This window comes from Uranotaenia lowii, chromosome 1 (genome assembly GCF_029784155.1).
Source record: "Uranotaenia lowii strain MFRU-FL chromosome 1, ASM2978415v1, whole genome shotgun sequence".
In the NCBI taxonomy this organism is placed as follows: domain Eukaryota; kingdom Metazoa; phylum Arthropoda; class Insecta; order Diptera; family Culicidae; genus Uranotaenia; species Uranotaenia lowii.
Window position 1 is genome coordinate 61,534,031 of NC_073691.1, and position 15,045 is coordinate 61,549,075.

Consider the following 15,045-nt stretch of genomic DNA (forward strand, 5'->3'; position numbering starts at 1 on the left):
ACGAAACATATTCGGGACTTTTACCGCTACAACTCGGATGTTTCCCGACAGTGACGACATTCTACACCGACTCGAGAGGCTCGCTCTGCATCGAGAACCTCTCTACCCGTGGGTAACCCCCGACACTGGTTTATCTCCTTTCTGCGAGGTCCGCTACATGGAAGGTATTGTCTTATCCCCGCAGTTTCCCCCGTAGGAAGCGGCATTACACGGATACTCCCCGGCGATGAGGTATCCTACATCGGTTGGCGGAGTATCCATGACCTCTACTACGACCGGACGCACACTACTCAGATGCTTCCCGACGATAGACTACTCTCGTGTTGGGCCAACTGACGGCAAGTATGTTGGTACGTACCGTGTCTCCTCTTCGTCTCCACAAACTGGGCAATATGGCGAAGCCACATGCCCAAACCGGTAGTAGTACTTCATGAAGCATCCGGAACCAGTCAGGAATTGCGTCATATGGAAGTCCACTGTGTCTTCTTCCGATCCAGCTCCCGATGTGCGGGATCAGACGATGGGTCCACCTTTCTCTCGCTGAGCTGTCCCATTAGACTGAGTCGATTTGGGGTCATATTGGAATTTCTCAAACCCTGGGGTCTTAAAAGCTTCGTCTTGGTCCAAAACTCATCCATGATTTTTTGCAGAATTTTTAAGTAACGTTTACATGAGTAAATTTGAACTTTTAGGTTTGTATGGGAAAATTGATTAATTTGTACTGAAAAATCAACATCATTTTTGTTTCGTCTGTGGAACCAAGCCAGCTGATGATTTTTGTGCCAATTTATAAAATTCCTCAACGAAATTTTTCGCTGATCAACTTTGTCGAAGACCATAACTTCGTAACTTATTAGGAAAACAAGTTATTAGCTTTTTAACAGGGGTATGTCTTTTCGCATTGATAAACAATAAATTCAATTGACATCACTGCTTGAGCCTCGCGAAGTGTTGCACGGAAAGTATTCACGCAATACCTCGCTAGGCACCCTGCAGGGATGTCAATTGAATTTATTGTTTATCAGTGCGAAAAGACATACCCCTGTGAAACAGCTTATAACTTTTTAACCTAATATGATACGAAGTTATGGTCTTCGACAAAGTTGTTCAGCGGAAAATTTCCTTTAGGAATTTTATAAATTGGCACAAAAATCATCCGCTGGCTCGGTTCCATAGACGAAACAAAAATAATGTTGATTTTTCAGTACAAAATATTCAATTTTCCCATACAAACCTAAAAGTTCAAATTTACTCATGTAAACATTACTTTAAAATTCTGCAAAAAATCATGGATGAGTTTTGGACCAAGACGAAGCTTTTAAGACCCCAGGGTTTGAGAAATTCCAAAATGACCCAAAATCGACTCAGTCTACTGTCCCATAGCTGCAGCCAGTTGAACATCTAGTTCTCTTTGGCGAGATCTCGTACGTTGGGCGTGTTTTTGTTGTCGAAACAATAGACATCCTCCTCTTACAAGCCATAGCATGAAAAGTTGGAAGGGGTAAAGACCCTCGCTTCCACTTAATGATTGGCGATGATTGGCGAAGCTTCTCCTAGAGATTTTCCAAGTTGATTCCGAAACTTGACGTAGGTCAACCATCCTCTTACCTACAGGGTCCGGAAATTGAAGTGCTACATTGAAATAAACACAACTTTTTAGTTCAAATTTATTCAATTCCTCGTGGAAACAAATTACTTTTTCAAAATTCACTGGTAAAGTTCGACTTGTTCGCCTTTGAGTTTAACCACTCGCCGCAGACGGTCGAGGAACGCATCGTATGAGGCCCGCAAGTGTTCTTGTGGTATTTTATCCCAGGCTGCCACGAGATGTCGCTTCAGGACCTCCACACCTTCATGTTTCTTAGAGCATACTTTGGTCTAACATACTCCAAACAGCGAAGTCCATAGGGTTCAGGTCTGGCGAACACGCCGGCCACTCGGAGCTCGAAATGAACCCTGAATAATGTTGCGCAATTCAAAGTTGGGATTTCTTGGCTTTGTGAGCCGGCGCCGAGTCCTGTTGGAAAACCCAATCCCTGGAACCAAAATGTCGACGTGCCCACGCTTCGACGACATTCTGTAGAACTAGTTCCCGATATATATTTTGGTTGATCTTCACTCCTTCAGGGAGAAAAACCAGCGGAGCCTTCGCTCTTTTCTCCCGTTCATGTTTCTGCTTCACCGTAAGGTCTTGAACCTTTTGGATCTTGTAGGGCTTGATCTGAAGTTTATCTTTTAGGAACCGACGGAGACTTCGATCCGATATGTTGAGATCCTCTGCCAATTTAGTGGCACTTCGACAGCTAGGAACAAGGCAACCACAGCGCTAAGTTTCTGTTCGAGATCCATTTTTCCGGACAACACCTGATTACAAAGTAACACTTACATCTAATGATAGCTCAGACTTAATGTGAACAAAGCGACGAGGGGTCGTTCAATACTGTTTCGCGTGCAACGAAATAATAACTGTTGAAGTAATGCAGCAGTTCAATTGCCGGACCCTGTATTAGTCATTGAAAGTAGATTCAACTTCCCTTACTGAGTTCATCGTATCTTAACATGTTCCATGAGTAAAATTAAGTGTTTTGTTGGAGTTTGCGAAAAAAATGAAACAATCCGGGCAAAATTCTGGTATTTTTCAACAAAATCTGAGCACCCGGGGCCGGACCGAACCTTTCCCAAAAAATTTATTTAATATTCGGGCAAGTAACACCAGGTAGTCTGGCAAGCTTATCTATGAGTGTATCATATTGCATTGTAAAAATATACCGTCAGACCGTGGGAGAAATATAGTTACCTTTCCCGTACATCTGCTAGATAATTAGGCCGTACAGTCGTAAACACTTAAATCAATTTTTCTTTCTCTCTTTCCCCAGGACAACGGCAAAACGTGTAAGGACGGCCCCTCGAACTACCTGATCTTTGCGCATCGCACAGACATCCGCCAAGTATCGCTGGACAGTGACTATCAGATTGACGTCGTTCTACCGCTGCCACCGATATCGAACGCCGTTGCCCTGGACGTGGATACCCGAACCGGAGACGTCTACTGGGCCGACACCATCGAGGACGTCATCATGCGATCCTCGGCCAACGGGATGCGCATCAAGCAGGTGTTCAGCGAAAGTATGGACAGCGTCGATAGTTTGGTGATTGACTCGATAGGGCGAAAAATGTACTGGGCCGATGCCGGGCGATGTTCAATCGAGGTCAGCGAACTGGATGGCACAATTAGGACGGTACTGGTTTGGCACGATTTGGTTCATCCGAGGGGAATCGCACTGGATTACGATACCGGGTTCCTGTTTTGGTCCGACTGGCGTAAGGATCCGGTCATCGAGCGTTCCGATATGGATGGGGAACGGAGGAAAGTTATTGTGGCTACAGATTTGGGATACATTTGTGGCCTGGCGGTTGATAGTCAGGAGAAACGAATTTATTGGACCGATTCAAAAGCGAAGACCATCGAGTCGTGTGATTTGAATGGAAACTCGCGGAAGATTTTGCTGGAGAATTTACAGCATCCCTATGCGTTGGCCGTGACCCGGAATATGGTTTACTGGACCGATTGGCTTAGCAAAGCGCTGCACTCGGTGCCAAAAACGAACATCAGCAAGGCCCGGAAGGTTGCCAAAGATCTCGAAGGGCTGATGGACGTAAAGGTGATTTTGGAACAGAACGAGTACAGTGAAAATCCTTGTGGCCGAAACAATGGTGGATGTTCGCATCTTTGTTTGAGGAAACCAAAGGGTTTCTCTTGCAAATGTCCAACTGGGTTGCTGATGCGGGAGGGTAGCAGTACCGAATGTAAAACCGTTCCGGATGTGAGTATTATGGACGGCGTCTATAAGAACTTGTTTTTAATGAATGATTTCTTCTTCTAGGAATACCTGCTGGTAGCGCTGCGTTCTGGCATCGGGCGCATCTCTCTGGACACCCAGGACATGTATGATGTGGTTCTGCCGATCGATGGCGTTCATGGGGTGGTTGCGCTTGATTATCACTTCGATCGGATGTACATCTTCTACGCGGACGTCAATGTCGATGCGATCCGGCGGGTCAGCATGAGCAATCTGGCCGATACCAAGGTAATCGTTTCGAGTGGCCTGAACACTCCAAACGGAATTGCCGTCGATTGGTTGGCGGACAATTTGTACTGGACAGATGCGGCGCTGAAGAAGATCGAAGTATCTCGGTTGGATGGAAGTTGCCGGAAGGCCGTTCTGACTGGTGGTTTGGACGATCCCCGATCAATTATCCTGTATCCGAAGCGTGGTTTCATGTTCTGGGCTGACTGGGGCCAGGCACCAAGAATCGAACGAGCTTATATGGATGGTTCGGAACGGCGTAGCATCATCGATTCGGAGCTCGGTTTCCCCACCGGATTGGCCATCGACTTTGACATGAAGCGATTGTACTGGGCCGACGCTCAGCAGGATCGGATCGAAATGTGTGAATTCGACGGGAAGAAGCGCACCCGCGTCATATCCCAGGCCTCACATTCGTTCGGATTGACGCTGACCTCGGGCTACATGTACTGGACCGATTGGCACAATAAATCGGTCCTTCGAGCTCCGAAACGGGTCGCCGCTCCAGTTGAAGAGGTTCGATTTGGCCTGAGAGGTGCCCTGGAGATTCGATCGGTGTCAGGAAGTCGGCAACCACATGACATGAACCCATGCGGCCAGGACAATGGCGGATGCAGTCATCTTTGCCTGTTTGCTGAGACGCGATACGTCTGTGGATGTCCGGACGTCCCGGACGAAACCCACTGTAGCCTAGAACCGTCATTCAATGTTCCTATTCACACCAACAACGAGCTGAGGCCGGCACTCGAAATCGAAAGCCAGCCACCCAAATCCAGCGGATCCAATATGCTCTACAAGAATCAGATGCACGCTCAAATCGTTCTGATCGCAACCGTCGTACTGGCAGTGCTGGTCATTCTAGTAGTCATTACTACCATAGGTAACATTCCAAATATTTAAGCTTAGCGTTTGCTTAGTATCCCAAACTCATACCTCACCCAATTACTAACACATTCTTCGTTGTCTTTTCCCAACTTTCTTTCGAAACTTTCCAAAAATTTACCGGATGTTCGTCAAACAACAACAAATCGCAACACCCGGCCTTGTAGCCCTGCTTGTTAACTGCAAACGGAAACAGAGTAAGAAAACGTCCCGCAGTGGTAGTGACGTGCTGACGTTTACCAACCCCAACTACAACGGGGTCGATGGGTTGTGCTCGGAGGGAGGCGGCTCGCAGCGAAACACCATCTGGAAGCGGCTCAAGTACGATAGGGCGCAGGTGAGTCTAGCTTTGATTTGAAGTCTTTTTGTTGGGAGCGATCCTGGTTCTAAGGTTTTATATCCATCGTTATTTATCAAACTTTCTGACGACCTTTTGATAGTTTTTAAGAATTTTTATCTATACCTATTTAGGATAACTATAATAAGAAAAGATGGCCAGCACACTGACATAAGCTTCAAATTCTTCAAACTTTACAGAAAAATAGTCAACGTTAGGCCTAAGTGTTCTAATCTTGCCATTTACCGATTTCACCGTAAACATAGTACATATTCTATTCTTTACTATTCTACTTTTATTTATTTAAAGAGTATTTTAACCTTCGTCGTGGTCATTCACCCTCTGTATCAAAGAATTGGTTACATTGGCATAGTACCTACATATTTCTAAACAATAAATAAGTAAACAAATTAAATTTGATTTGTTGTAACGATTTGTAGAAAACTGTGAAGGGTACGCTTATAAGACCGCTGAAAGCTTTGTATGGAAGTTTCAAATTTATAATATTTTTTTTCACTTCTCATAACTTTTTAGTTGTTTTTACTAACGAAAAACCCAATACACATTTTGGAAGAGATTTATCCAGTCATTCCAATATTTCATTCTAAAATCACCAAACTGTTTACAAGCTTAATGTGCTACGACTCTTTAAAAAAAAATTACGAAAATTGTGAATTTATGATAAAACAGATTTTCAACTTGATCTTAGGCGATGATTCGCAAACCTTCTGTGAAATCTTAGAATATTCAGTGAAAATTGACTCGACTGGAAAGTCTAAGTGATATTTTTTTAAGCTATAAAATGTTTCCAAAAGCTTCAAAATGGAGGTGTTTTCACTGCAGTTTTGTGTTGTTCTTTTACCATTCTTTCGAGCCTCCTTCAAAGTTCGTGTTTTAAGTGAGGAACACAATCAGTTGTATCTGATTGTTTGACAATTTTCCTTGATTATAAAAAAGACTAGTTTTTTTCACTGTTTCCACAGCCCCCGAAGAGGTTGTCAAATTTAAATGCCGATCGTAACTAACTCTATGCCTAACTTGAGTTAAAACGCGCATTGCGCCTAAAGATTGAGCATTGGATGAGACACTTGATTTATTCAGCAAAAGAAAAAAAAACAGAAGCACGAAAACAATTTAATAAACAATAAAGTTTAAAAAACTTGATGAAGTTCAAACAAAAAACTGCGGTGTATTTCGAAAACGAAAACAGGAAAAAATTAAAATCAAAATTTAAAGAGTTTTCAGATGAGATAGATCTCTCGAATATTTTCAATTGCAAATCATAATTTCTCAATACATTTTTTTTCGAAAGTTGTCTTCGAAAGTTGTCTTCGAAAGTTATCATCGCCGTTTCTCCGATGGTTATGGAAACAAATTGGAACTGGCAATAAACAACCGGTGGCATAAAACCACCACAATAAGTGTACAGGGTGAAGGGGCCGAACGGATTGAAGTTGAAATTCAATGTCGGACGCCTCTTGAAATCCAAGATGGCGGCTTAAGTAACTTCAAAAAGTAGTAAATAACTGAAAATCGCATGAACCCCCTCAATATGGGTATTGAGTAAAAAGAGTCAAAAAGTAGATAAAAACAATTGTCTGACAAAAATTTAACAAAAAATATCAAAAATTTGAAAAAAGCACTGAAAAAATTTACAAAACTATGACCAATGTTAAAAAAAATAAGACAAAACAATGTCAAAATATAATAACACTGTTGCCAAAATATGAAAAAAACTATGACTAAAATTCGACAATCAAATGACAAAAATCTGAAAGTCAATGACAAATTATGACAAACTAAAAAGTGACAAATGACAGAAAATTAGGCCAAAAATATAACAAATATTACAAAGTTCTGACAAAAAGTTAAGAAAAATTAAAAAAAAAATAAAACCAAGGACAAATATGATAAAAATATGACAAAGTTTTGACAGATATATCAAAATTATGATCAAACCAGGTCAATAAAATGACAAAACCCTGGCAGAACTAAAAGTCAGACTAATATTTGACAAACAAAAATTACAAATATGACAAAACAGTAACAAAATTTAAAATAAAATCACAAAAATCTGACAAACATATGATGAAACCACTGATCACACTGGCATGACACTTAGGCCAATAATTCGATCATTTTCTGGCTAATTTTTTTTTGTCAAATTTAGCAGGTTTGCAATACCAACGGTAGGTGGCAAACCTGCTGGAAAAATTATCCAACAAACGAAATCGATGTCCAGTAGAGTGCCCCAAATGACCCGACATTTGAAAAAGTTATGCGCTTGAATTGATCCTCGGCCTAGTACAAGGGCTCATGCCAATTTTGGGCCAGATCGGATCATGGGAAGGGTTCGCTCAACGAGCTTAAAGTTTATATGGGATTTTCGTGATGAATATCACCCTTTAAAAAGATAACTATTTTTTGAAGCTTAATAACATTTGTGTCTTAGCTTGAATCGAAATGCAATCTTCGGATAAAATATTTGTCATAGTTCAGCCTTTAAGAAAAACCGTTTTCAAAAGAAATCGGCCGAAGGAGACCAAATTTATACATGAAAAACTGGACTTTCTTGTTCCTTCCGAACAAATTGTCTCAAATTCCCATACAAATTTTAGGCCCGTGGAGCGACCCCTTCTCGAGTTCCGATCTGGCCCAAATTTGGCATGAGACCTTGTACTAGGCTTAGAATCAATTTAAGCCTAAGCGCATAACATTTCACAAGCTTGAAATTTCTCATACAAATTTGAGTCAGTATGGTCAATGATGAAGTATGAAAAAAAACTATGACAAAGATTGTAAAAATATAGCAAAAATTTGACATTAAAATGACAAAAATATCACAAATGAGATAGAATATGAGAAAGTTCGGTCAAAACTATGACAAAAATCTGGCAAAATGTAGAAAAATTAGATAAAAATGTCACAAAATTCTGACAAAAATATGAAAAAAATGACAAAATTTAACAAAATGTGAAAAAAAATCCAAAATATATTAGAAAATATATGTTACAAAAATATGAAAAATTTTACAAAAATATGACAAAATTAAGATAAAACTATGTATGTGCTTGTGATATAAGCGCAGTTGGTAAGTCATTTGCTTCCTGAGTCAATGTCTGTGAGTTCAAATCCAAGAGTAAACATTGTCATGGTTTTGTCACATTTTGGTCATATTTTAATCGCAATTGTAATATTATTGTCATAGTGTTGTAAGATTTCTGTCATTTTATTGCCAAACTTGTCATATTTGGTATTTTTATTAGTTATCAGCTGATTCCGTATGTTTTGTAAGAGTAGGTATTCTTATTAAAAAGTTAGAAAACCACCACATTAACAACGTATCTGTTTTTTTCCAAACCCCGTTCTTCAATTCGTACGTTTACCCGTATATTTTCGTTACATGACTATCCGAAATTGTATACCCACAATTCTCATTAAATAACTGTGCACAATTTTTTCTAATCGATCCTCCAATACCTTTTAACTCATCATGCCACAATACGCATCGATTTATCTTAAAATCCTGATGTGGAATATTTAATCAGAATCCGATGCATTATAACGTCAACATCTAAAAACCATAAACAGTTAATATGGACGACCCCTTTTGCAGTCCCTTTGCACAAAATTTGCTACATGAAATCGATTGCCCGTTTTAATCTAAATCTAGTAAATAATATTGTCAAAATCGTAAAAACAGTGATAAGGTAATATGGACGACTCCTTCGGCCGACTCGTTACAAAATTTGATACTTAAATAAGGCTGACCATCTGTTAAAACCCACATGCGTGAAGTTTCATTGAAATCCTATGAACAATAACGTTAGTGTCACAAAAGCAGTGAACATGTAATATGGACGACCCTCTTTGCCGAACCCTCACACAAAATGTGATACCAGATATCGATTATCCGTCCCTGAAAACTTTCGTTTAACCAATTTTCATCTTAATCCATTCTATAATATCGTCAATATCGCAGAAACAGTGATTAGGTAATATGGACGACCCCTTTTTCCGGCCCCTGACAAAAATTGGATAATTGGAATCAATTGTGCGATCCTAAAAACTCTCGTGTTATTAAATTTAATGTACCTTCTGCATATCCTTCATCTCATCTCTACATTCCTTCTCACCTCTATCCTCAATTAAAACTTTTTACTTATCGACTTCTGGTTTTTTTATCAAACATCCATTATCTTTATTCTACATTCCAAGCAAATGCTGTTGTTTGTTTTTCCAAATATTTTTTTTTTTTTGTTTTTTTTATTGTATCGATTAAAGTCGTTTTAACACCTTTATGTCATTCGCGACTTTTCTAAATATCCTTCCTCCTAATTCTTCAATGAATTCTTAGCACAGGCTTTTCAAATCTATAAAATTTTATTTGTTTTCTGGATATCCTTCATCTCATCTCTTCATTCCTTTTCCCCTCTATTCTGATTAAAAAAGCCCAATAGTCGGAACAATCCGAAAATATTCTTAGGAACAACTTTCCCAAACAAAACACCAAATCGAAGCAAACAATCAACAGTAGCAAAATCTCCGCTTTCTAATGCCGTTTTCGTTTTCTCCACTGGCGCGGGGCGAAACTTTTTCTGAATAAACAAACAGAATCGTTACCCGGGATGATGCAAATATATGGTTGCTATACTCACCCTTATGCTTACCCCCAACACTGACAACTTTTACGGGTTGCAACCGCCTGCTTGAGGTTCAAACCTCGGGCAAAACCAGTGGACTTCTGAATTAATAAACGAACACAAAACAGCAGTTAGGGCAAAACTCGTGGATAACTAGGTTCACAGTGTCTCTGGGAGAAAAATTTATTTTTCGAAAATTAGCATCGCTAATTTTTGCACCATTCGAAAGCTGGGACTTTCCCCTTTCATTTGAGCCCAAATTTGAAATAATCCACCGGGGGGTCTAGAACATTTTATTTTTTTGAAGATTTTTCAACCTTTTTAACGGTTTTTTTCAAAGTCAAAATCGTACTAATCACTGTGAAAATGATTGTCTTTCCCTTAGCGCAAATCCAACATCATATGTCAATAACATGATTTAAAAGTAAATTTCCCTGGCTACAATTTTGTAGAAGACATCAAAGTGATACAAATTGAGAGAAAAGAGTTGGACTGTCACAAACAGAGTGATTATTATTTCATTTGAAAAATCTAATAAAACTTCTCACCACTGATTGTACTAAGACCAGAAAAGTATTCAACGAGCTGAGTTATTGATTGTTGAGTGTATTAATGTTCAAAACGGTTTATTTACATTGAAAAATCAATCTATTACATGAAGTTGATCAGTATTATCTGAAGTTATGAGCATTTGTAGGTTTTTATTCTGGAAAAAATGTCTCCCGCCTATCTTGAAAATTCTTTTATTTATATTCTGAGCTAAGTTAGATTGAATACTTTATAAACAAACATTTGAGACTAGGAGACAAATCATATTTACTTCTTACAGTTAAGCCCAAATTTTAAATAATTCACCTGAATTGCATAATCAAACATCTTGGTTGAAAATCTTTCATTTTTTTTATGAATTCTGAAGGTTTTCATACTTTTCACCTTTGATTGATTGTTAAACCTTAAACAAGGGTGATAAAGTGTCATATATAAAATAAAAAACTCAATCTTTTTTTTATGTTTAATTGCATAAATTAGTATTTTTGGAACCACTCGCACTCGTGTATGTAAAAATGTTGTCGAGTTTACATAAGTTTTCAAGCAAAAATTCTAGATTGTTCATTTTTCTCAAACGTGCACGAACTGAACCTAATCTTTCATTATCTTTCATTGATTTTTTTTGATAAAAAGCAAAAAAAAGATTACAAAATCTCAACATCAACTTTGTTTTCAACAATTTTAAAAGGTTGATTTGATGTAATACTATTATGTGAAAATATTCTCTCAATTCACTTCAAGTTTTCAGATCTGAAGTCATCAAATTTTTTGCGAATTTTTTATTCCGTTTTCTGAAAATTTTTTATTTCTTCAAATTGCTGATTTTTTTTTTCAAATTTCCTAGATATAAAAATGGATTTTTATCTGATAGTATAGAACACTGCAAACATTTGTCTGTGGATTTCTGCATTTTTGACTTTCCCCTGGAATGTTATTTTCTTACTTGTATGAAAACAAAATATAACATCGTGTCATAAACAGTATATAAAGCAGTGGCTTGAAATGCTTAAAATAATTTTAATTCAAATTATATTAATTCAAATTTTCGATACGTTGGAAAAAAAATTGAACCAAAGCTGGCTTGCAACAAACTTGTATACGAACTATTTACATTGCACAAAATCAAACAATCGAGAAAATTAGGATCAAACATTTAAACAAAAAAAAATCTAAACGACAGGTGATATTACTCTTAGCATCTACAGTTTGGCTTTCGCTCTTTCAACTGTTTTAATTTTCGAAGAATTTATCAAATTTTTGTTTAAAATACGTAAAACTTTATTTATTCCCTACTTCGGGATTTTTGGAATAATTGGAGTGACAAAAAAAAAAAAAAGAATTTGATATTTGTTCCGGAATAATAAAACCCCAAAAATGCTCATAACTTCAGATAATCCTGATCAATTTTATGTGAAAGATTGATTTTTAATGTAAATAAACCGTTTTGAACATTAATACACTCTACAGTCAATAACTAAGCTCGTAGAATATTTTTTCTGGTCTTAGTAAAATCAGTGGTGAGAAGTTTTATGAGATTTTTCAAATGAAATAATAATCACTCTGTTTGTGACAGTCCAACTCTTTTCTCTCAATTTGTATCACTTTGATGTATTCTACAAAATTGTAGCCAGGGAAATTTACTATTAAATCATGTTATTGACATATGATGTTAGATTTGCGCTAATGGAAAGACAATCATTTTCACAGTCATTAGTACGATTTTGATTTTGAAAAAAAAAACCTTTAAAAAGGTTAATAAATCTTAAAAAAAATAAAATGTTCTAGACCCCCCGGTGGATTATTTCACATTTGGGCTCAAATGAAAGGGGAAAGTCCCAGCTTTGGAATGGTGCAAAAATTAGCGATGCTAATTTTCGATAAATAAAATCGTTCCATCAGAGACACCGTGAGGTTGCCACTAGCAATAAACGAAAACACTATAAGGTAATCCGTCTTTTTACACCGGAAGGTCAAATCACAACAAACTATCAGCAGCAGCAGCAGTCTTAAAACTCTGCGCATCCTAAGCCAATTTCTTCTTGAAACTAGGCCTCAGGGTCGGTTCGTCGTAACTAGGAAAACACTCACTCACCAGTTCGATGTCGTTAACTCCTACTTAGTTATAACCCGTATTTTAGATGCTATTTTGGTGCATGCAATAAAGTTAAAAAAAAATTATAGGGCAGCAAAAGGGGTATATTGAAAAATGTTCGAGAGTTTCACTAATTTTAATTCGTCGATGCTGCCGGACACCTGCTGAAACTTGCTGACGTGGTATCACGTGTCTGGATCTTGAATTTTCACCGGGGTTATCAATAACCTGGCGTGTTGTCAGGGCTCCTTTCTCGGCCTCGGATTCCCTCGTTATGGCCAGTCAGACGCGTTTAACTTGCGTCAACCCAGGCCTACTTCCGAGAGGGAGATGGTGGATGAAAATCGCGGTTTTTACGGTTGGTCCTTAGCCGTATGTTGACGGACGGCTTTTTGACCCTCTCGGGACGCACTAAAGGGTGATGCGGTCAAAATTTGGTCAAGGGAAAACGCGTTTAAATCGGTGAAATCGTTTATTTAAAAATCGATTTAAATTTCTTTTTCAAGTTTAATTAGTATCAAATTCAGGAAAAATATGCAGTTAGGCTTCCGCTTTTCCAAATCCGAATTGCCGGGCCTACCCCTGCCATCAGATTTTGTACAGCCACCTTGTCCACCTTCTTCGCCGCAGAAAGCCAGTTTGCCTTGAACTGCTGCTCGTCCTTAGCAGTTTTTTTTTGGTCTTCTTTAGGTTCCGCTTAACAATAGCCCAGTATTTCTCAATTGGGCGGAGCTCTGGCGTGTTGGAAGGGTTATTGTCCTTGGGAACCACCTGCACGTTGTTGGCGGCGTACCACTCCATGGCCTTTTTACCATAATGGCAAGATGCCAAATCCGGCCAAAACAGTACGGAACAACCGTGTTTCTTGAGGAAAGGCAGCAGACGTTTATTCAAACACTCTTTCACATAAATTTCTTTGTTTACAGTCCCGGAAGCTATGAAAATGCTGCTTTTCAAGCCAGGTACAGATGGCTTGCCAAACCAGATATTTCTTCGCGAACTTTGACAGTTTCATGTGCTTGAAAATATCTACTAGGGGAGGAGCGGGCTATATGCGCCTATTAAGCAGAATACTGATTTAATCAAATATCACATCGAATATGTGTACAAAAACGATATACACGTGTGCAGGCATCTGTTTTCTATACATTGGAGTAATTTTTATGTAAAAATTTACTTCTGTTTTCAAGAAAACGATTTTATTAAAAGTGTTGTCTAAAATGCCGAACCTCAAACCGTGCGGGCTAAATGCGCCTATTTATTTTTTGAACAAAATTTCTGTTTTTCGGGCAATATTTCCGTAAAATTTCATTGAAACTGCTAGAAAGTAATAATTTCCGTACCACAAAGCTGAAGTTTTATGAAAATCAATGTATATTTTAATTTTATGGAATAAAACAAAAGTTAGGGTTGTCGTACTATGGAGGCAGTTCATCCATGAGACAAACTTTATCAAATCTGTTTTTCAGATATTCAATTCTCTCTTAAGATGTTATTCAGAGCTTAGATTTGAAGGTTCAACGATAAAAATCATTTATTTATTCTATTTAACCTGTTATTTTAGGATGGAGGCATTTTACAAACATGATGGGGGCATACAAAAACACTTTATTATTCCACTATATAATCATTATTAAACCTCCACAAAAGCTGAAATATGTTTAATTTCTAAAGTTCATTTGAGTAAGAAACAAAAACCATCCTAGTTTTTGTTTTAAGCTTCTTTACGTATAATTTTTAAAAGTCGAAATATTACATCAAAATGTATCAAAACCTTGTATGATTTTTTAATTTTTTTTTGGGTTTGGAAATTCATAAAATTCTTTCTGGTTCTAAGCGTATCACCCTCAAAATGCATTGGTCAGATAAGCTGTCTAGTCAGCCATTTCATCAAACAGCCGTAGGGTCATTTAACCCGATAGGCCCATTTAGGAAACCTTTCCCCTAATTTTCCTCTTCCTTTTGCCGTATAAAACTCCTGTCCCGGAAGCAGCTTGTAATCGGCTTTGACGTAGGTTTCGTCGTCCATTACCACGCAGTCAATCTTCGTCAGCATCGTCGTGTACAGCCTCCGGGATCGCGCTTTGGCCGTCGTATTTTGTTTATCATCGCGATTTGGAGTCACTACCTTCTTGTAAGTCGATAGTCCGGCTCGTTTTTGGCTCGATGCACGGTTGTAGACGATACACCCAGCTTATTTGCGGCATCTCGGAGAGAGAGGTTAGGGTTTCGCTTGAAACTACCGGCAACTCTCTTTGTCGTCTCAGCGGCTTCCGGTTTTCGATTTCCTCCCGATCCAGACTTCCTGGCTGTCGACAAACGTTCCCCAAACACTTTAATTACATTTGTAACGGTTGATTTTGCAACTTTTAGCGATTTTGCCAGCTTTGCGTGCGAGTAACTCGGATTTTCGCGCGATTGCGCGAGCAAAATATTGATACGCTGCTCTTCTTC

At 38.5% G+C, this 15,045-nt stretch overlaps 1 protein-coding gene across 2 annotated transcripts in view; it reads left to right on the forward strand.

Annotated features, from left to right (window-relative positions):
• Nucleotides 1-15,045, forward strand: part of LOC129749369 (low-density lipoprotein receptor-related protein 4) — a 108,195-nt gene that overhangs the window by 77,588 nt on the left and 15,562 nt on the right. The window contains exons 7-9 of one of the 2 annotated variants that reach the window (XM_055744336.1): nt 2,877-3,824; nt 3,885-4,968; nt 5,138-5,307. In XM_055744336.1, coding sequence (XP_055600311.1) covers nt 2,877-3,824; nt 3,885-4,968; nt 5,138-5,307 — 2,202 coding nt within the window. Of the gene's footprint in view, nt 1-2,876; nt 3,825-3,884; nt 4,969-5,137; nt 5,308-15,045 lie in introns of those variants that run through there. The other variant, XM_055744344.1, reaches the window with a different exon arrangement.